This window comes from Sphaeramia orbicularis, chromosome 19 (genome assembly GCF_902148855.1).
Source record: "Sphaeramia orbicularis chromosome 19, fSphaOr1.1, whole genome shotgun sequence".
In the NCBI taxonomy this organism is placed as follows: domain Eukaryota; kingdom Metazoa; phylum Chordata; class Actinopteri; order Kurtiformes; family Apogonidae; genus Sphaeramia; species Sphaeramia orbicularis.
Window position 1 is genome coordinate 47,783,393 of NC_043975.1, and position 23,607 is coordinate 47,806,999.

At 38.1% G+C, this 23,607-nt stretch overlaps 1 protein-coding gene across 1 annotated transcript; it reads left to right on the forward strand.

Moving 5' to 3' along the window:
- Positions 1–617: 617 nt before the first annotated feature.
- On the forward strand, positions 618–13,824 carry LOC115439613 (rho GTPase-activating protein 22-like). The gene is made up of 3 exons (XM_030163467.1): positions 618–805; positions 10,979–11,066; positions 13,697–13,824. The coding sequence occupies exons 1-3, from the start codon at positions 620–622 to the stop codon at positions 13,750–13,752; spliced, it is 330 nt and encodes a 109-aa protein (XP_030019327.1). The 5' UTR covers positions 618–619; the 3' UTR covers positions 13,753–13,824.
- Positions 13,825–23,607: the final 9,783 nt, after the last annotated feature.

Below are 23,607 nucleotides of genomic sequence, written 5' to 3' on the forward strand. Positions count from 1 at the left end.
ACCTGATCTAACTGGGCTGGAAAGCTGCATTTCTTTGCTTTTCAAACTGTCCTTGACTGAGCTCAGGTTAAACACGTTTGGTGAGTCATTCAGTCAGTCTGCCAGTCAGTCCCATGTGGTCCTATTATTGCAGCTCAAAAGCCACTGCTGTTCTATGGTGTCGGGGGGAAGGGTGGGGGGTCCCCATCACCTGAGGCGGTGTGTCTTTGTGTTTTTATGTGTGTACGTGTGTGTGTGTGTGTGTGTGTGTGTATCCCTCCAGTCTCTATTTTGTCTGTTCTCTGGTTTCATATACAGCTGTTTCGTGTGTGCAGTTCAATTCTCTCACTGTCTAAAAGGTTCTGTAGCCGGGGGTGGGGCTTGGGGGGTGGGGGGGCTGTTGTCCTGACTGAAGAGCTTGACAGAACATATGTATGCATACAGAATAAGGAATTCACAGGCACCTATTAGAGAGAAAATACAAGGCACAGGCTTAGAGAAATGAAAGAAATGCCAAAAATTACAAGCTCCACCCGTCTAATTTCCCCTGACACTGCCTTCCTTTATGTCCATGGAATATAAATGATTATGTGTGTGTGTGTTTGTGTGTGTGTGTGTCATTGCAGCCAGGTCCAAGAGCATGGTAATGGGCGAGGTGTCACGGGCCTCATGCCGGCCGGGATCCCCCAGCCTCCAGGAGGGGGCGCTGAAGGCCGGTTGGCTGAAGAAGCAGCGCAGCATCATGAAGAACTGGCAGCTCCGATGGTTCGTACTGCGCTCAGATCAGCTGTACTTCTACAAGGACGAGGAAGAGACCAAACCACAGGTAACATCAGTTCAACACCTGGATAAATACATGTTCTCCTGTGGCTGTGAACGTAAATACTGTGGTGTAAATACTGGATAAACCTGCCGTCACTTTGGATGGATGGAGAGCGTTGTTGTCCGTTATCAGGAACTCATGTCACTTCTATTCAGGTTCCATTTTTAAGTGACGGATACTTTTATGCAGCTGCTGCAAAAGATGTTGTTCCGACTCATTTCCAGTTGGAAAACACTATGAAAACAAGTGTTCAGAGAACGCAAACCTCCACCAAGCACCCCAAACGGTGTGCATGTGTGGATCGACTATTTCTGTTTAAATTCAACAGTTTGCAGGTTGTTCCATACAGCAGAAAAAGTTGAAGCTTGGTACCAGTCATGTGTCTGTCAAATTATATTCAATTCCAATCAATATTTGTTGAGTTCTAATGAAAAATGTGTCATAAATGGGATTTTCATTGTTAAATGTAAATGTCCACAGAGTCCACATTCCACAGTGGATGTGGACAATTTTGTTCCAGATACAAGATATTGTTCTAAGCTACAGGTGGATCCAATTGGAGGCTAATCGGAGTCGTTTTGAATTTTTTATGAATTTTCGAAAATTGCTCAATGATGAGAGATAGGAAAATTGTAGATTTTGTGACCTTGCTGTGACCTTGAACTTTGGCCTACTTGGCCCAAACTTTAATGGGTTGGTCCCAGGGCCTAGGCCTATCTGTGGGGAAGATTTGGGAAAGATGGTTGGAAGAGTTTTCCCATAAAGTTGCTAACAAACAAACAAACAAACAAACAAACACACAAAGCAAAGGGATCACAATACCTCCTGGCGGGGGTAATGATCAAGCTCCATGTCACCAGTGGCGATTCGTCAGTAGAGGGCGTTAGAGCGCTGCCCCACCTGTCTCACATGAAGAAGAAAACGATAAGAATCACATAAAACAAGTGGTTCCAGGCACAACAAACCCCGCCCCTTGCACGTATTGTAGCTCATTTTGGCATCGACTCAGCTTATGTCATCATGTCTATGCATGTGCTGATGTCATCATAGACACAGACAGCACAGACACATTTCACCCACTATAAATAAATCGGAAAAAAAGATTTTAAAAATTCATAAAAAATTTGAACTTTGACCTGCTTTTCATGTTACTCTAGTTGCTCTAGCTCTAGGTTGTGCAGTAATTACCCAGGGCGTGTCTAGAAAGCCTGGGAGGCTTTTGGCCTCTCTCTCTCTCGCTCTCTCTCTCTCTCTCTCTCTCTCTCTCTCTCTCTCTTCCTGCTCCTCATTTTTCCTTTGTTCTTTCCGTTTGTTTCTCACCTGTCCAGGTATGGTTCTCCTTTCATGCACATCTCACATACAGCTCCATTCATGCAACACCTCATGTAAATCAGATGGGTCACTCAGATCTTTTGTTAATTTGCAGCATTATTTTAGATTTTGGTCATTAAAAATTTAATTTGGTTCTGTCTTGGTGTGTTTGGTCTTCTTTTGTTATGGTCTTGAGCCGATGACACCAGTTACCCATATTTAGAACACATGCAGCCTTATTTGTTCAGTTTACTATATTTGAACTACGAGGAGTTCCACCCATTAAAGGTGGGGTCTGAGATATTTTCCTGGAGCATTTTTTACTATATTCCTAAAAATCCCCTTCACACCCTGGTTACAACTAATTAATTAAATGCTCTAACACAAAATTAAAAAAATCAGTCACCTGTGGAACGGACAGGACTGAAAAAAACACCATCCAATCATTTTGAGCGCCCACTCGAAATGATTGAACAGTGATATGTCTATCAGACTCAACTGCCATTCGCCCCTCCCCCCTCTGCGCGTACCCCTCTTCGAGCAGGAATTGTGCGTTCCCAGAGGCTGGAAGTGCTTGTACAGGAAGCAAAGCCAGAACCTGGCTATATTAGTTATATTAGGATGGAAAGTTCACCGGCAAACTGTTTAGTCACCAACTGCCGGGGTCGGAGCCGGAGCCACGGACCGAGCAGAGCCTCAGCCGGCAAATTGTCACAGTGCAGCACTCGTGAACCCTCAGGAACAAGCATTGTGCGTGCCAGTACTCTGGAGGCGTGGCTTCAGAGGGACGTCTGAAGAAAGGGGTGTGGACTTTTGAATTGAGTATTTTCAAAATGTAGCTGCTCAAACCATTTTTCGAAGATTTTGGACCCCACCGTTAAACTCCTATTTTTACATCACTGTCTTTCCCATATTTTCTTTAAACCTACTTAAATTTTATACCAACCAAAATTCTGCTACTTTTAAAATTTGTTTAGAAAATTTTAGCTGTTTTTCAAAAGTGACTCAAACACTAAAACACACATTTTTCCTCTAAATGACACCAAATGATTTCTCCTGTGTCCCAGTCATATAAACCTATATATATATATATATATATATATATATATATATATATATATATATATATATATATATGCTTGTTGTTGTATTCTGTACCAACATTGTAAAGTTAAATGTTCATCAGACACAAATAAAGTTTCAGACAATAAAGAGAACAAAAGGAGCTATGTGACACATGCCTAGTGATACTGAAGTTTTCTGTCTTTTGTCTTTTTTGTTTGTTTTTAGGCAAAATTTAAAAAAAAATTTTAAAAAAAAGATAAGAAATAAAATTCTAGGCAGTACAGGCATTTAACCATATACTTATATCATGCAACATCTTCTCCAGTTTTCCCAGGTTAGACCGTCAGTGCATTGCTTTATTTTAGATAGTGGATGAAAATACACAACGGTAATGATGACTCACCACACACTCACAGGACAAAGCCCATTTAGTACATTAGTACAAATAATAGCATGTGACGCCTGGTTTCCTCCTCCATTAGTATCACATCATAATAACATTTATGGAATGAATCTCCAATCAATCCCCTCCAATCGCTTCCTCTATTGAAGGATGTCTACCGTGACTGGGACTTTCACAGTGGAGAGTTCACAAGAAGGCTAATACAATTGACACACACACACACACACACCTACACACACACATACGCACACACACTCAGCTCTATAAATGTACTGGGATGGACATTCAACAAGGCTGACAGGCTTACATAGATGTAACATGAGGAGATGATGTAATCCAACAATGAAAGACACATGGACACACACATGGACACACACATGAACACACACATGAACACACACAAACACACTAACACATGGCCTTTGAAGCATCATAATCATCTCTTTATATTCCTGGCCCAACACTTTTATTGATTTGCCCAGTCTTCAGTTTGCATGACCGCTGTTCATTCAATGTAGGCGGCAGCCGTCTGCCACACACACACGCACACACACATGCACAAACACACACACACACACACACAAACACACACCTACACCTACACACACACACACACACACACACACACACACACACACACACACACACACACACACACTGCTCTGTGTAGTCTCCATTCTGTAGACGAACAAATGACTGAAGGCTTTGACAGACTGTCTTCAATTAGAGCTCGCCAATACTTATCCAGGCCTTTATTGATTTGCATCCCCCTGTGGATTCAAGTCACACACACACACACACACACACACACACATTCAAGAAAATGCATATATCCACACCTCCCTCCTCCTTTGAGAGTAACACGTGTGAGGAAGTGTCATTCTTGCTTTTTTTTTTCCTCCTTCTCATCTTCTAATCGATAGGAAATTGGAGGATGGGTGCAGTAGTGGTGATGGTTTTAGAAAAGACAGGAGGTGGTGTTGGGGGGGGACAAGACCACCCCTCCCCACAGAGATGAAAGGATGTGATAATTGGTGGATGGAAAGCCAATACTGATGCAGGAGGATTTCTTATCCTTTTCATTATGTGCTGATGAATCCATTAAAATCCACCATGTGCATGTGGAGCCATGATGATGTCAATATGTAAATAATATCTAATGTTTAATGGTCTTTTTCTCTGCAATTGCTTGTTGTATGTTACTGCTGTTAACTGTGAAATTTACTCATCTTATCTTGTCTTGTCTTGTCTTATCTTATATACACAGTAATTCATTGTAGTGGATTCCATGCATCAACAGTTTAACCCATAAAGAGATACAACTATTTTTTGCAGTGACTTCTTGCTATATTTAACCATGTGATTTATCATCATATATTATATTATTGTCCTTTGCATTTCTTCAGTGAAGACATTCTTCTATGTTTCAGCGACAGACCATGTCGGTGTTAATGAAATCTCAATAAATTCAAAGGTTATTATATCAGAACAGAGAAAATTGAAGGAAACTTTACTTTTTCGGTCATCATTAATTCTGCATAATAATACACATGTATGACCACCGTCACTTGTCAAACTATGGGTTTTATTGATCAACCCGTCCTGCAGAAGACAATGGTGTTTCCATGTTCACCACAGAGACTATGGATGCATCTGAAAAAGACATGTGATGCTGCTGAAAAGATGACAAACTGCATTTTACCTGAATTATTTCACTGCATCGATAGGATTAGAGGTTCAGAAGTTACTAAACCTTCTGTATCGGTCAATACTTATGGAGTCTTTAAAACTTAACATGTAAGGGTATTCATTTTTAAGACTATACACACCTCCATAAAGTGTATTCCATAAGGAGAACATACTGCTGCTTTAAGCGTCCACTCTGGTGAACGTCACGAATCACTGATTATATTCTGGAAAAAAGGATTAAACTGTAAGAAGAAGAGAATTTATTTAATGACAATAGATTTCTCATCCTCTGAGAAGCTGAACATGTTTGAGGAGAGGATGTGATCCTTAAAATATAAAATGATTTGATGGTGATGATTTATCACTATTTTTTATATAAATTATCTTCCATATTTTGCATGTTATTATATCACAACAGAAAAAAAAAACTATAGAAAAAGCATTGGGTCTTTATAGGTTAAAACAGTTAAACCTGTACTAACATCATTTGGTATGACTGAGTGGTTTACTGCTGCTGGTTTGACTGGGAACCAGTATCAGCACAATAAGGAGACAGCTGTTGAAACACTTGATCGGGCCTCCATAGTCTGTAAACCCACAGGAGGCTGAGGTACTGAGGTGTTACACACCGTACCACTCAATAACAGTGTGTAACGTCTATATGCAACAACGCACTGGCTGCACTGGTACCAGGAGGTGTGGTTCCAAAATGTGATCAAAGTGAAAATGAGCCTTCAGGGGCGGAGTCAGAGCTGTGCTCCAGGATGGTGAATGGTGTTTATGTACTGTGAAATGAACCATATCCACATCTGTTTAGAATTTACTTAAGGATCATCATCATCATCATCATCATCATCATCATCATCATCATCATCACAGAAATGGTCTACATAAACAATTTAAGAAAAGAAAAACTGAACGTGCTTGTTTTGAACCCATAAAGACCCAGTGCTCCCAAAGGAAATTTTCTCTCCATTTAACCTTCCTTAAGGGATTTATCACCTTTTACAATGATATTATCCTTTTTGCATTTTTCAGTGTAAACCTTTATATTTTCCTATATTTAATTCATAGATTGTGTAAATGTTCATGAAAACTCAATTCAAAGGTTATTTCAAAATCAAGAAAACTGAAGAAAAAGTGACTTTTTCTGCAAAATATATCATTAGCTGAACAGAAAAAAGTGTATCTTTATTATGTGTATCTTTAAAGTGTATCCTTATTATTATTATTATTATTATTATTATTATTATTATTATTATTATTATTATTATTATAATTATTATTATTATTATACTTACATTTTTCAGAATCAGAATGCTTATTAATGTGAGGGGGAAATAATTGTGTTACAGTCGCTTCATTCAAGTAGAATAAAGAGTAGAAGGAAAGAACTTATCAATCCAACAAAAAGAAAGAAAGAAAGAAAGAAAGAAAGAAATATATATATATATATATATATATATATATATATATATATATATATAAACACACACCAAAGGTAGATATAACACTCTATCAAGACAAATTAGAACAGCAAATTTTACAATATGTACTAGACAGTAAATTATTAATATGATAGTTAAAGAAATATGCTTAAATAAGTGAGCAAAAACTTAGTTTTTTGTTTATTTATTTATTTATTTAGTTTAGTTTTGTTTATTTCAAATATGCAACAAGACAAAGTAACCTTACTTAGTCCTTAGAAATACAACAGGTTGTAAGAAGTCATGGAAAAGAATAAAAATGTAATTATAATGAGGAATTACACAGTTTTATGCCTCTTGTTCATTTTATTATTTTATTTGTTTTTGTTTGTTGTCATTTTGTTGCTCATTTTTCTCATTTACATTTCTTCACATTATTTCATTATTTGCGGATTTTCATATTTGTTTCTCTTTATTGATGTGACTTTTTCATCAAAATCTCTCATTCACTGAAAATAATCTGTGTCCATCCACTGTCACTGATCCGACTCCATGGGTTTTACTGGTGAATCAGTGTTGTAGACTACGGAGCCTCTGAACGTCCAAATGGGTCATATCTGATGACCATGAAAAGATGAAGAACTGTATTTTACACCAATTATTTACATGCATTGATAGGATTAGTGGATCAGCAGGTATTGAACATTTTACATCAGTAGATTCTTTTGGTGGCTGGTGGTTATTTGGGTCTTTATGGGTTAAATCCATCAAAAGACAGATTTGTGGAGTCATAGGTCAGAACAAAACTGTCTGAAAATGTGAAAATCTCAGATGAAGAACGAGAGTCTAACCTGGGAAATATTGCTACATATTCTGTGTTTCCACCCTCTGAGTGCTTTGTGCTGTCTTTTTCTTATTCATTTATCTTCAGCCAGCTACTCGTATTATTCCAAGCACATAGCCCCCCTGGGAGATCTCCCCCCTCCTGGTTCCTGCCCTGCCCCTGTGCTCCATCCATCCACAGCTCCCGCCCCTTCCATTTGTTTCCATAGCGACTAATGTTGGCGACAGCCCGGCCCTCAGGTTGAGGCGATTTGGCAGCCTCCTCCGCTTGTTTGATGGGGGGTTCCAGAGTGCAGATTAACGGGGGCCGACCCGCAGTTGCTGGCATCTACTTCACAGCTCGCTTGGCCGTAGTTTTCAAGGCTAAATGGGTATTGATCTGGATAATGTATTCGGATAATCTCCATGAGTCCCTGTTCAGTCACAGGAGGAGCTGCTAAAAATGTTCAAGAGGGTTAAGAAGGAAGCAGCAGGAAAAGGAGGATGTGGAGGAAGGATGCGGGGGGGAGGGGGGGGCTAAGAAAGTCATTTATTTCCATTTATGACAGAAAACACAGGCAGGAAGTGACCCAACATGGATGTGGAAGAAGGATGCAGGAGGGGGGGTAGGGTGGTCCAAAAATTTTTTTTTTCAGATTCTCTGGATTAGAACCCTGCATTTGGTTCCATATCTGGCCAAATTACTTCAGTCCAAATTTTATGCAAATTAATTAATATTTAGAGGTTGCACAAGACACGTGAAGATTGCTCTATATTGAGGTTTTGCACAAACGACAAATGATCACGTGGTTTCTGTTTACGACGCCATATTGGTAGGCAAGCTTTCCTTGGATCGTACAACGTGTTAAACGATGGACCTGCTAAACTGCTGTGTGCCGTTTATTACTTAACTTTCACCAGTTATATGTAGGGATGGGAATCATTAAGAATTTAACTATTCCAATTCCATTATCGATATTGCTCATCGATCCGATTCCTTATCGATTCTCATTGGGTGAGGGAATAAGAGTACAAACAGGTGTGTTTGCATTAACTGTCTTTTATATTTCCATCTCTGCACAGAAAATATAACATATACAGTATGTACAAATAATAATAACAGATGACACTGGCCTGGTTCGGAGGGGGGGCGGGCTGCCTACAGAGAAAGTGAAACTACAGACTCTTTACTAATTCCTCTATTGCTGCATTTCTACTATGTGGAACCAGTTCGACTCGACTCGGCTTGTCTCCTGTTGTTGTGCACCTCATTTCCTTTCCCTTCTTACCTTCGGAAACTTGTATTTGAGGAGTTACGACGTTTGTTGCCCACACCGGAACCGGAACTGGGCCCGGCGTTCACTCTGCTGCTACATTCACAAGCGCCGCTGTGTATCAAATACGTGACATTCCTGTAAATGATTCACATGCTGTGGACAAATGTTTGAGGATATTGGAGGGATTCCACCCTTTTGAAGACATGGAAGCTTTGACAGTGTTCCAGTGGACCTGCTGTCGTCTGTTTAGACCGTTTCTGCCTCAACGCCATGTTGGCTACGTTCTGACCAAAACAATGCAGCGTACGTGTGACGTTATTGCGCATGCACAACAAAGGCGGAATCGATAAGTAGAATCGTTAAGCAGGCAGGCAAACAATTCCAAGGAATCGAGCTACTGGGAACCGGTTCTCAAAAAAGGACCGGTTCTCAATTCCCATCCCTAGTTATAAGTTCGGCATAAAGGCCGCTGGGTTCCATTGGTGGCAGCAGTGGTTCTGTTCTGCCAACCGCTGTTTATAGTTATTACCGTGGTTAGCCTAGCTTCTCAGTATAGTTGGCCTGCGTGCCTGTGGCGCTTAGCGGCATAGAAAAAAAGAATAGTCATCATGTGGTACGGTGATGCAGACCCCTTTAAACCTACCAGGAGGGCTTCCCCTGGCCTGTCACCCTATAGAGAGAGAGTGACTGTGGATCTACCTGCTCCCTTTGAGTTTCCTCAGCTGGGTGAGGCAGATGGAAGTGGCAGTCAGAGCTACGGTGGGCGACACCGGTGAGTTCAGCTGGAGCTGGTGACAATACCCCCCACTGCTTTTCTGCTTTTCTATTATGGGACAGCCTTCCCCATGCGGTCAAGTCAAATTATGCGGCCATGAAAGAGAAGATGGGATGGGCTTTTGGACCGTTTTAGAGCTAACATATCGGCTCGTTCATCAGTTCCGGGGCAGAGCCTGGAGGTGTACGGCTGATGTGAGCCGGCTGGAGCTGGTGCTCGTGTTTTTGCCTCCGAGTTGCGCGCGCATCACTGTTGTTAGTAAACATGTAAACTCATGTATGGTGCCTTTATCACAAGCAGACATACTCACAAATAATAAAACACCCAAACATGAGTCCAAAGAAAAACACGATATGAAGCAACGGTTCTGACTTTCTGGATCCAGATAGCGTGCCTACCAATATGGCGGTGTAAATAACAATCACATGACCAGTGACGTCAGCTGCAAGTCCTCAACACTATAACAGAACTAGCCAAATGAATAAGGCATATTAGAATAATTTGTCATTTTATTCTCAAAATCAAATTGCAACTCACATAAAAATGTTCCTTAGAAAGTCCAGCAACCACTGTTGGTTTATTGAAATTACAAAAACTGTTCCTGTGTTCTTTGACAACTTGTTGCCAGTACTGTTTGTGATCTGCATTTTTTGTTCGGCTACAGTTGAAGTCTGGAATAAGCTCCACCCCTCTGTCAGTGACATCACTGACAACTTTTGTGGAATGCCCAGTTTTCTCCTCCTTCTGAAAGTCTTCATCATCAGCCCACTCTTCTGGAGGAACTGTTCAGAATGTTTGTGGCAGATCCAAAGTTTCAAACAAACGCATGGTGCTGGTGGGGACAAAAGCCCTGATCTGCTTCCCTTCAGAATCTGATGGATTAAGGACATCATAACGCTTTAGTGGAACCCAAAGAACCTGCTTTTTCCATCATGTTGTCAACCATCAGCTACTTCTGCTCTGGTGTCACACTGGAGTCACAGAATGCAGGACATCCAGTTCTTCACTCCAGTTCCACAGATGTGGACCAGAGCTGTTCAGGCTGCTTTATGATGACTGAATTTTCAAACTGTGACAGCTTTTGAAGGAATGACAAATCATTTGCAGGAGCTTTCACTGGTGATGGGGCTTCAAACCATGCTCTGGTGTACAGGCTTTGTGCAACCTCTAAAACATCTCCTTTTTCTTCCAATTTTTTCCCTAAATCATCTTTTGAATGCCAAAACCTAATGCAGGATTCTAATTGAGGTTATCTGAAACTTTATGTTTTACCAGGATTGTTGGACCACCCTAGGGGGCGGGGGGGACTAAGAAACTCATTTATTTCCATTTGTGACAGAAAACATAGGCAGGAAGTGACCCGACATGGATGTGAGGAGTGTGTGACAGTACTTGTGTGTGTTTCAGGGCTGCATACCTCTGCAGGGCTGCCAGGTGAATGAGCTCACAGCCAATCCAGACGAGCCAGGAAGACACCTGTTTGAGATCGTACCAGGTGAGATTAGTACCCGCTCTCCAGGGGGGTCATACGGTCATGCATTAACCCAGGGGTGTCAAACATGCGGCCCGGGGGCCAAATGCGGCCCACCAAAGGGTTTAGTTCGGCCCCTGGGATGTTTTTGCCAAGTGCAAAAATTCCACAGTCTTGAAGTGAATTAAGCAAAAAAACAAACAAACTTGTTTTCGTCATTTCGTTAGTTTTCATTAATGATAATAACCTTGCTATGGAGTTCCCCCTACAGTTTGGAACAGGGTTTCTGCAGGGTCTTAAAAACTCTTGGATTTACAAATCTGCATTTAATACCTTAACCCTTTATAGTTCACTATAGAAATACCCTGAAATTCAAAATTCCAACCTTAGTGTGTTATTGGAGGACATAACAAGACTTTATTACTTTTGCAAAAATTGTCAGAATTTTTATTGTTATGTAGAAAATCAAGGTCAACGAAGTTATCATATTTGGTTCCTTACCCATAAGTGACAAAAATAAATAAATCTAAGAAGTATAAAAATACAAGAAAAACACATGCACACCTTTTTATCTGTGCATTGCATTGTGGGTATTGGGCATGTTGTTGAAAATGTGTTATTTTTCTGTGCAGGGGATCAGCAGGGTTGTGGAGTTAGTGTTAATTTGGATTTAATGTGTGTATGGCAGTGTTTATTGGCCTTTTTGGGTTTGTTTTTGTATTTTTGTAGAGCTGCACCATGAGTCAGAGCCAGAGGAAGAACTATGGCTTTACTGTTCATCTACACCTGTTAGTGTGCAATGGAAAAAGTAATATCTTGTCAAATTAAAAGCACTTCCTGTACTGACAAATGACACTGAGTTAACTTCCATTCATGCAACAATATATTAAGTTGAATAATTTCATATTTATTATGGTCAGGAATAGGATTTTGACTTTGATTATCTTAAAAGGAGCTGTTTAATTAATCATAAATTAATCTGGCTGCTATTGAGAAAATTAGTCAGTGTAACCTAAAATGCTGAGTTGAATGTTTGGAGAGTGGGGTGGATTTTACAACAGATTTAGAATAGAATGAATAGAATGCTCTTTATTGTCATTATACATTGTACAACGAAATTGGGGGAGCTTCTTCATATCAGTGCACAATATTAAAAGAGACAAAGTAGAAATAGTGCAATTGAAAAAATACAATAAGATAAAAGTGCAAAATGCTCTATATACAAATGTACAGTAAGGCGTCTGAAAAGTACAAATAGCTTGTCTTTTAGTGTTTTCTACTTAATAGTTTAAGTTCAATACTTTTAGCATTGAAGTTGAACCTACTTAAACCAATTGATTAGTCAATCATTACTCAAATCATTTAAGTGCAATCACTTGCCTCAGTTTTTTTGAGTAAACTCTACTTATCGGGGCTTACAGTGTGTAAGATGAAAGGAACGTGTATTTTAGAACATTAGACCCCCATGTGGGCTGGTCCAGACGCCTGTCATCTATAAGTTCTAATGCACATGTGTAAATGATAAACTGAAGCAGAATAGTGTTAAAATTACACTTATTTTTTCAGTTTGTTCATGTTATTCACATTGTTTTAAAGAATAGTTTATAGATGTAAACGTTTTCATAATGTAATTTTAGAAAATTAAGCACAATTTGAACAGTTTTTTGCCTGTTACTCAATGTTTAGTGTCTTTGTCGATCTGATCCATAATGCACGTGTAGAAATGATAAGTTTAGCTATAATACAGTTAAAATTGCACTTATTTTTCTTAAGAAATTTCTGTTTTTTCACGTTATTCACATCTTTTTTGTTTGGGTAGTTTATAAAAGTAAGTATTTTTTATAACACTGGGTTACAAAAAAATGTTTTTTGCAAGTTGTCTAGGTTTTTTCAACTGAATTAGGACCATTTTGCACCGCTAAATCCAAAAATGACATCTGTTTTTCTCAATCAGGTCAGGTTTTTTTGCTAATTTGATTTTGAAAAATTTGATCTTCTCACAAAATTGATTACATTTTTGTGACTTTATCAGTTGATTTTTTTATATAGTTCTTACCCAAAATAGGTTTTAAAGAAAAAAAATCATTTTCTAACAGGATTCCTGTTAGGTACAATGGTGTATTCACCGCAGATGTAGCAGAATACGTCAGGCTTATTTTTGCAAGATCTTCTAGTTGAAGCCATTTCATTCACCTGTAATATTAAAAAAAACATTAATCATAAATTGGCGAAAGTAAAATCTTCAGAACTCGTTTATTGCAAGAAATATGAAAGAATTTTGTATCATATGATGTGAAAATGCCCATAAATGTAAGCAAAAATGTTAAAAAGCCAATATGTAGCATAGTTCAGAAAGTTGACCTGATTGAGCAAAATTAATGTGATTTTTGGATTCAGCACCAAAATTATCCTAAATCAGCTCAAAAAACTTCAACAATAAATTTGTTGTTGACCAGTGTAATTTAATGGGGGGTTTTTTTGCACTAAAACACAGAGAAAACTTTGGAGTTGACATTATTTATATATTATTATGTTATTCTTTTACTGGTCCGGACCCCTACAGACCAAATCTGGCTGAACTAAAATGAGTTTGACAGCCCTGATGAAGAGGAAAAGTGCGTATTGTCTTCCAGCACTATTCTGTTTGCCCACAGCAGGGGGCGCTGTCAGTCCAGAGTCAGCCTGTAGAAGCTCATCTGTCATCTCATGACCTTGGAGCTGCTCGGTCACACCCTCACTGAGGCATTTTTCTAGCTTGTTGAGTGTGAAAGTCCATTCCTGCAAGAGTTAAACTCAAATAAATAGAAAATAAATGGGCTCTCCATCATGGTGAGTTCAGGACCGGTGCAGCCGTCACGGTCCGCAAGGTTTCAGACACAGACGCTAAGAAAGTCTCCTCAGATTGACCTCACACACTGTAGCTTTTCAAGGTTTTTACTCCATCAGTACAACACTTGACTGTGTTTAGTACAGTTAGTAGAGTTTTCATTTTGTGCAGATGTGATGCATGAGGAATTTGGTGGGCAAGATAAGATAAGATAAGATAAGATACGAAAAGATAAGATAAGATAAGATAAGATAAGATACGAAAAGATAAGATAAGATAAGATAAGATAGGATGAGATGAGATAAGTTAGGATGAGATAAGATAAAATTAGATAAGATCAAATAAGATAAGATACAAAAAGATAAGATGAGATGAGATAAAATTAGATAAGATGAAATAAGATAAGATAAAATTAGATAAGATAAGATAAGATAAGATAAGATAAGATAAGGTAAGATAAGATAAGACAAGACAAAATAAGATAAGATAAGGTAAGATAAGATAAGATAAAATAAGATAAGATGAAATAAGATAAAATTAGGTAAGATAAGATAAAATTAGAAAAGATAAGATAAAATAAGATAAGATAAGACAAAATAAGATAAGATAAAATAAGATAAGATAAAATTAGGTAAGATAAGATAAAATTAGATAAGATAAGATAAGATAAGACAAAATACGATAAGACAAGATAAAAATAAGATAAGATAAAATTAGATAAGGTAAGATAAGTTAAGATAAGATAAGACAAAATAAGATAAGTTAAGATAAGATAAAATGAGATGCAATTAGATAAGATAAAGCAAAATTAGATAAGATAAAATAAGATAAAATGAGATAAGATAAGATAAGATAAGATAAGATAAGATAAGATAAGATAAGATAAGATAGGATATGAGATAAGTTAGGATGAGATAAGATAAAATTAGATAAGATAAAAAAAGATAAAATTAGATAAGATCAAATAAGATAAGATACGAAAAGATAAGATGAGATGAGATAAAATAAGATAAGATAAGATAAAATTAGATAAGATGAAATAAGATAAGATAAAATTAGATAAGATGAAATAAGATAAGATAAAATTAGGTAAGATAAGATAAAATTAGATAAGATAAGATAAAATAAGATAAGGTAAGATAAGATAAGATAAGATAAGACAAAATAAGATAAGACAAGATAAGATAAGATCTTTTGCATGTTTCAGTGTAAATCAGATCTTTTCTCATATTTAATTCACTGATCATGTAGACGTTCCTAAAAGCTCAGCATGAATTCAAATATTTTTAGATCAAATCTGAAAATAAGTCACAAGTCAAGCCGCTAAGAAAGTCTCCTTAGATTGACCTTACACAGCTTTTTAAGGTTTTTAACTCCATCAGTAAAACACTTGACTGTGTTAAGTACATTTAGTACATTTTTCATTTTGTGCAGATGTGATGTATGAGGAATTTGGTGGCAGAAAAAAACAATTTCATAAAAGCTAACGGAGGATCTACAATAGGATAGAGTCAAAACCCCTTCACCACAAAAGTCTGGACTGTAAAATACAATGAAAAATTAAATCCATGGTTTTTAGTTTATTTGAACTTTTATTCAACTTAGAACAAAATAAATAAGGGATTTTCTGATGTTTTCTCGTAGTTTGTAAATATGAACAAATTTAGATTTTAATGCCTGCAACTCTTTATGAAAACCTTTATGTCTTGTTAAGTCATTAATTTTTTTCATCCTTTATATAATGTTCGTCATGTTTTGTTGTTTTCATTGTGGAACACAATTCATGAAATCAGACACTGCAGGTGTGTGTCTTATGTTTCATCTGTGAGTCATTTCATTCTGTTTGTTTTTGTTCATTTCACTTTATTTTCTTTTAAATATTGTTTTCATTGTGTCACATCTTTTTCATCACCTTATCTTGTCAAGTCAGGTCTTTATTTATCTTTCATGTTATTTTCTGTTATTTTTAATATCATCTTTTATCGGATTTTTGTTCTTTTTTTTAATCCTATGTCATTTTTATTCTGTTAATTCTAATTCTATATTATATGAATATTTACATAAATACAAAATGTCTTATTTTTCTCTTTATATTTCCTTTTTCACTCATTTGTGTTCTTTCTACCTGTCTTTTTCTTCACTTGCTTGTTGTATTTTGCTGTTGTTAACTGAACTTTCACCATGGTGGAATAAATAAAGTCTTATCTTATCTTATCTTAAATTGTCTTATCTTAATTTATCTTAGCTTATCTTGTCTTATTTTATTTTACCCTATCTTATTTTATCTTGTCTTGTCTTATTTTATCTTTTCTTATTTTATTTTATCTTGTCCTGTATTATCATATTTTATCTTGTCTTATTTTATCTTATCTCACCTTATTTTATCTTATCTTATTTTATCTTATTTCATTTTATCTTATCTCGTCTTATCTTATCTCATCTCATGTTATTTTATTTTATTTTGTCTTATCTTATTTTATCTTGTCTTATTTTATCTTATCTTATCTCACCTTATTTTATCTTATCATGTCTTATTTTATCTTATTTTATTTATCTTATCTCCTCTTATCTTATTTTATTTCATCTTGTCTTATTTTATTTTATTTTTTCTTATTTTAACTTATTTTATGTTGTCTTATTTTATTTTATTTTATCTTGTCTTATCTTATTTTATTTTATCTTTTCTTATTTTATCTTTTCTTATTTTATCTTGTCTTGTTTTATTGTATTTTATTTTGTCTTATTTTATCTTATCTCACCTTATTTTATCTTGTCTTATTTTATCTTATTTTATTTTATTTTATCTTATCTCATCTTATCTTATCTTATTTTATCTTGTCTTACCTTAGTTTTTGTCTAGTTTTCTACACACACTGACACAACAGGATGTCTTTTTCATGCCTTATTGATCCATCTCGGTTGAAATCACTCTTGAAAAATGAAAAATAAACTCATAAATTCCCCCCAAACACATTAAACTATAGTTACATGCCTGACAACACAAGGAGTATAAAGTGTAAATATACTGTATGTCTTACAAAGTAGGGGGTAAAAGTCACAAGTTGCAGAGAAATATAAATATTCCAGTAAAGTCCAGACGCCTGTAAACTCTCTCTATATATAAACCCTGTCACTAAAGCAGAGCCCACAGTTCCAGTGTGTCCTGTGTGTGAGTGGACCTCCTGCAGCTGATGGCAGTTGGACTGTGGTCTTCTGTGGAGCTTCTCTGTGTCACTATGTGGCTGTTTGCTTGGAGGTCTGCCCCAGTGTTTAGAATGGGTGGCACACCTGTGAGTCTGTGTGTGCTTGGTTTACGGCCCGTCAACATAACAGAGGGCTGTCAACTCCGCTGAGCTTCCAACCGCAGGATGAAGGTCTGTGGACGGTGGTTAGAAGAGGAGAGCAAGTCCAAACAGCCAGAGGGGAGTGTGGGAATTCACAGCCCAGCAGCTGGACATCAAGGCCTTCAGTTAAGATAAGATAAGATAAGATAAGATAAGATGAGATAAGATGAGATAAGATAAGATAAGATAAGATAAGATAAGATAAGATAAGATAAGATAAGATAAGATAAGATAAGATAAGATAAGATAAAAAAAAAAGATGAGTTAAGATAAAATAAGATCAAATCAAATTTTATTTACATAGCGCCAAATCATAACAAAAGTTTTCTCATGATGCTTTACATATCGAATTGGTCGAAACCAGACTCTAAGATAAGAAAAAATTAGATAAAATAAGATAAGATAAAATTAGATAAGATAAGATAAAATTACATAAGATAAAATAAGATATGAAAAGATAAGTTTAGATAAAATAAGATCAAATCCAATTTTATTTATATTTTGCCAAATCATAATAAAAGTTATCTCATGACGCTTTACATATCAAGTTGGTCGATGCCAGACTCTAAGATAAGATAAAATTAGGTAAGATAAGAAAAAATTAGATAAAATAAGATAAAATGAGGTAAGATAAGATAAAATTAGATAATATAAGATTAAATAAGATAAAATTAGATAAGATATGAAAAGATAAGTTTAGATAAAATAAGATCAAATCCAATTTTATTTACATAGCACCAAATCATAACAAAAGTTATCTCATGACGCTTTACATATCAAGTTGGTCGAAACCAAACTCTAAGATAAGATAAAATTAGGTAAGATAAGATAAAATTAGATAAAATAAGATAAGATAAAATTAGATAAGATCAAATTAAATAAAATATGATATGATAAGATAAGATAAGATAAAATAAGATAAGATAGAATTAGATAAGATCAGATAAAATAAGAAAAAATTAGATAAGATAAGATAAAATAAGATAAGAGATGAAAAGATATGATAAGTTAAGATGAAATAAGATCAAATCAAATCCAATTTTATTTATGTAGCGCCAAATCATAAGAGGAAAACATCTCCTACCCCACCTTTAAACCCTCAGTGTGAGGTCAGGCCAGGTTGGACAGAAGGTGGGTGTTTTTTCATCAGTGTGGGTAAATTAGCTCCTGGCAGCTTTGTCTCCGTTTCAGAACTGCTTCGTCCACTGTAATAGGAGGCTTGTCCTTCAAAAGAGCCTGGGCAGCTTAGGTGTTCATCTGGATCACGTCATTGACTGATGGACTTTGTTTTTGTCTGAATGTGTGAGACAGTGTGTGTGTGTGTTTGTGTGTGTGTGTGTGTGTGTGTGTGTGTGTGTGTGTGTGTGTGTGTGTGTGTGTGTGTTTGTGTGTGTCCTGCCACAGGATAAATCCATTGGTCATGTTTATTGTGGAGACACTAGAGACTCAGTCCTGTTGTAATAAGCAGATCGAAGACAGAAAACAGTTGTAAAATAAACACCCCCTGAACACACACTAACACATTACTATTAGATGTGTGAGTGTAACATGCGTCTAATATACAGAGTAGGGATTCACCGATCCGATACCAGTGTAACGTGAGGGTTCGCTGGTGGTTAATAGTTCATTCTTTACAAAATGAGACTGCAGGATGGAGACAGATTTCTTCTTACAACAGTGCTTTACTTTACACGTACCTTAACAACAACCACAACACTTCCTGAAAACCACAGCTCACATGACCGAACCAGCCAATCAGGAACTAACAGCACCTAGATCAGTAAATGTTAAGTGATTTAGAAAGGCACATTCAACAAGTTATTGTAGCTGCTTATAGACAACAAATGAAAATAATTAAATGTGTATGTGTGTAAATAGTTATTCTACAACATAAATGTACATAGTTATTTGTGTAAACACTGTCAATATATTTTTTTAACACATACCTGAATTAACTTATTCCCTGTAATTTACTCCACTGTTAAACCTTACATTCCTTCGACATAATTTGAACTTCTGAGCCTTACACCAGTATCGGGCATCGGCTCTGATACTCAGTGTGTGTACTCGTATTCGTACTCGTAAAAGTAATCCGATACACATGCACCGATACCACTTACGGCCGTGTGACATTCCCAGTTCAGTGCAGCAGGTACGAGGAGGAGGAATAATGTGTGGAGTGTGAAGAGTGTGGAGATTTAACCAAATAAATGACGGTGATAAAAGTAACACTGACTGACAGTAACGTTCCAGACACAGACAGATACAGACGCAGCGTTCTGTCCGTCCTCTGCGTGCATTCCATCTGTTTTCCAGGTGCTGGTGGATGAACACCCAGACGGAGAATACCAGTGGAACCGTGGAGGTAGAGGATCTGTTCAAAGAGTGACAGTATGAGTTAAGGCGTCCATACACTGTGCGATTTTAGAGACGATTTCTCACTCGTACGACTCTTTCTGGGATGGGGCCAGATGTGCCTCTAATGGTGTGTGGTGCTTGGTGCAGCGCACATGGGGGAAAGAGAAGTGATTAACACCTCACGACCAGCAATCGTGTGTTCACAAGGAAAACGGAGCTGTTTGAAATCCTGCTCGCTCCTCGTGAGGGTATCGTACTGTCACAGCAGTGCCACGAGCCCATGGGCCTCAAATTCTCACACTGTGCATGCGTGAATACAGAGGCGGAAGTGTGAATTCCCAGAAGCGGTTAGGGTTAATGTTTGTGCAAAAACAAACCAAAGCATGGTTGCTAATTCTAAGCTAACAGTAGCTGGCTGTTGTCCTAGTGCAGTTTAGCTGTTGCTGCTTCCCTCTAGTTCCCTTTGCTGTAGGATGACAGCCCATACTGTCCACGTCTGGACAACCAATTCCTGCACCAAACACGTCGTGGTCTTTTCTTCTTTTTTGATTCCTCACAGATAATGGCACATATTGCCAAAGTAGCTCGGTGGTTTTTGTTTAGCACTACCATTTCGTGACTCACGCCAATACACAATCGTCTGTGCACTTCCAGATTCCTTGGTATTTTAACGTTGTATTTCCAGATACAACACTGGAATGTGTGGTGCATCCTCTGGTGTATGGTCCTACAGTGTGAGCAGTCAGGTCGCATACCAGCATCGGTCCGTACAGTGTGAGAACATGAATCGTGAGCCTGACTTTACCATTGATTCGCACAGTTTGAGATGGAGCTGCGTGCAACGATCGAAATAATTGCACAGTGTATGGACGCCTTTAGAAAAAAACTACTGACACATTTAGGACAACTACCCAGAGCTGGGCTGGGGGTACAGAGTGGTGCGGACCGCCGCCAGCGGAAGTGAAAACCAAACTTATGGTTCATTTCTCTTTTCTCTTCCTGCTGAAGCTAAACTTTTAAACCTTACCAGCAAAAACTCTGCAATATTAGTATCACATTAGTGTTACCTCTGTCGTCTCCATGTTTGTTATTACTGACTTTCTAGTTCTTCTTTTGAAAAAACATTCCTCTTCTTCGTGGTATTTGTCCAGTATGGTTAATTCAGAGCAGCGCCCCCTGGTGGATTAATTGAGAAACGCTCATTCCAACACATTAAATGTCAGTAGCAGCACTTTGTTCCAGTCAGACTAATGACAACGACAATAAAGCACATTTACAAAAGGAACTAACAACTGGAATGGGATTATTAAGTACTCATATCCGTACTCGGTATCGGCAAGTACTCAAATGTAAGTACTCGTACTCAGTCTGGAAAAAAGTGGTATCGGTGCATCCCTCATACAGAGGGTTTTGTTATGATTGCATTGATTTTTTTTTTTCTCTTTTCTCAGTCTTGCACCCAAAGAAATCCTCCTTCACACATGTTCCCAAAGTCACAGCCGCTATAAAAATCTGTACAATTATCCTGCATCAACAGAGCAGCTTCCAACAGTGAAAGGACACAAAAGGAAAACAGCCCTAAGATGTTCTATTCCTAGTAATTATCTCTTTGCCTTTGAGGGAAAATAACAGCAGTAATCCAGCGTGGACATAATTACAGACTGGACTCCTACCAGTTTTGATTTTCTTTATCTGTATTTACTGCAGACTTAGTGAGCAGTGTACCCAAACAAAGCCCGTTCCTCCGTCATGTGCTGGGGTCTGGCCGGGAGCTTGTCTCAAAAGTATACATGAGAGGAAATGGCTAAATAATTGGATATTTTTCAAAGCTCTTTCTATTTAATCTCCGCCTCGAAGCTGTAAGCCCTCGATTGTATTGGTGTGAAGCAATTTAGCCATTTGGAAAACAACAGTAGCTGTGTAAACAGGATGGTTTCTGCTGTTTCAGTTCTGTTGAGCAGTGGTGTAGTGGTCCCTGGAGAAGTGGGTATACTCTCAATCCCCCCCCCCCCATTTACCTCTGCCAAGGAAGTTATGTTTTTGTCTGCGTTGGTTTGTCTGTCTGTCTGTCTGTCTGTCTGTGTGCAAGATAACTCAAAAAGTTATGGACGGATTTGGATGAAAATTTCAGGAAACGTCGATACTGGCACAAGGAACAAATGATTACAGTTAGGTGGTGATCGGAGGTGGGGGCATGAGGGGCCACGGGGGCCCACTGATCTGCCTTGGTTGAGGTCTGCGCTCTCCAAGTGCTTCTAGTTTTTTGGGTTTTTTTTTTCCCAGAAAAACGCCATTTTAGAAACAGTGACATATAAGACTACTCTATTTAGTTTACCCAAAATGTCAGTAGTATTTGTTCACTATTATAAAATTATTATGACTTGATCAGGAGCAGTTTGTAGGTTTTACTGGACACACAAGCAGCTGCATGAATGGAAATGTATTCAATATGAAGTAAACATAGGATAACGTTAGCCTTTCATAACGTTAGCCTACTCACACAGTTGAACTATTGGCGACAAAATCTCTCCTCTAAATGTGCAGTCATATGTCCAGTAGTTTAAAACAGTGACTCATTCTGAAACCACCTTAAAACTTACCTCAAAATTATGTATTCCATGAAAGTAGGTTCTCTTGATATGTGTCACTCATTTCAAAGATGTTTATTCTGCTTTTCTTGTTCACATCTTTCAACGAGACATGTCATGACCTGTCAATCAACTGGGATGGTACTGGCACCTGAGGTGTCCAATCAGGTTCCAGAGGTGGCCAACGCTAGTTACCTCCGCCAAGGAGGTTATGATTTTGCTGGTGTTGGTTTGTCTGTCTGTCTGTCTGTGTAACTCAAAAAGTTATGGATGGATTTTGATGAAAATTTCAGGAAATGATACTGGCACAAGGAACAAATGATTAAATTTTGGTGGTGATGGGGGGTGGGGGTGTCACTGATCTGCCTTGGCGGAGATCTGCGCTCTCCGAGTGCTTTTCTAGTTAGCAGTATTTTCCTCATCACCTCTGCTTCTGATTGGCTCATCAGTCCTCATGCCTAAAGTTAACCAATCTAATCAGTGAAGGCAGTGAGTACTAGCCAATCAGAGGCAGAGTAGGGCGGGTCATGGCTTCACCATCTGAGGGGAAAAAACCCAGATACGACTGAATGGTGTACATCAGGGAGATTTAGAAGTGGGTATACCCAATGAAACTAAAATTAAAACTATTATTAACAAGAAAAGCACTTGGAGAGCGCAGACCTCTGCCAAGACAGATCCCCCCCCCTCCCCGATCACCACCAAAATTTTATCATTTCTTCCTTGTGCCAGTATCAACATTTCCTGAAAATTTCATGAAAATCGGTCCATAACTTTTTGAGTTATCTTGCTAACAAACAAACAAACACGCACGAACACAAACACACAAAGCAAAGCGACCACAATACCTAAAAATGAGAGATAATTCCAATCATGGCATCGAAGTTTGGTAAGAATTCTGACGTGTATGATGCCTGTATCTCAGAGATTGATTAGAATTGTATGTTTCTGCTGTGTGTGTGTGTGTGTGTGTGTGTGTGTGTGTGTGTGTGTGTGTGTGTGTGTGTGTGTCCAAGTTTGTTTGGCATAGTTTGAAGGACAGCCCATTTCCCAGTTCGTGAACACAGACAGACAGAGAGGGAGAGCCTTGTTCCACTGCTCCTCAGGGATTTGCTTCTCCCCAGGGGTCCGAGGGAACAGACCTGCTGCCCACACTGGTGAATGAGCAGAGAGGGGGAGAAGAAAAGAGGGAATGAATGGACAGAATACATGAGTGAAGGGCAACAAGTGGGACTGGTTTGTCAGGTTTTGTGTCGTGGCCTGGCACCGAGCATGCGTCACTGGCAGGTTCTGATCGTCGGGTCTACCTGCGTACGGATCTGCTTCCAAACTCTGGACTTTGTGGCGGAGGAGAAGCCTCTTCATGCTGCAGCGTTAGGCCACAGCCAGACCCAGATACAGTCAGTCAGACATGGGGCCGGTCTGCTGCAAGCCCGACAGACTCAAGA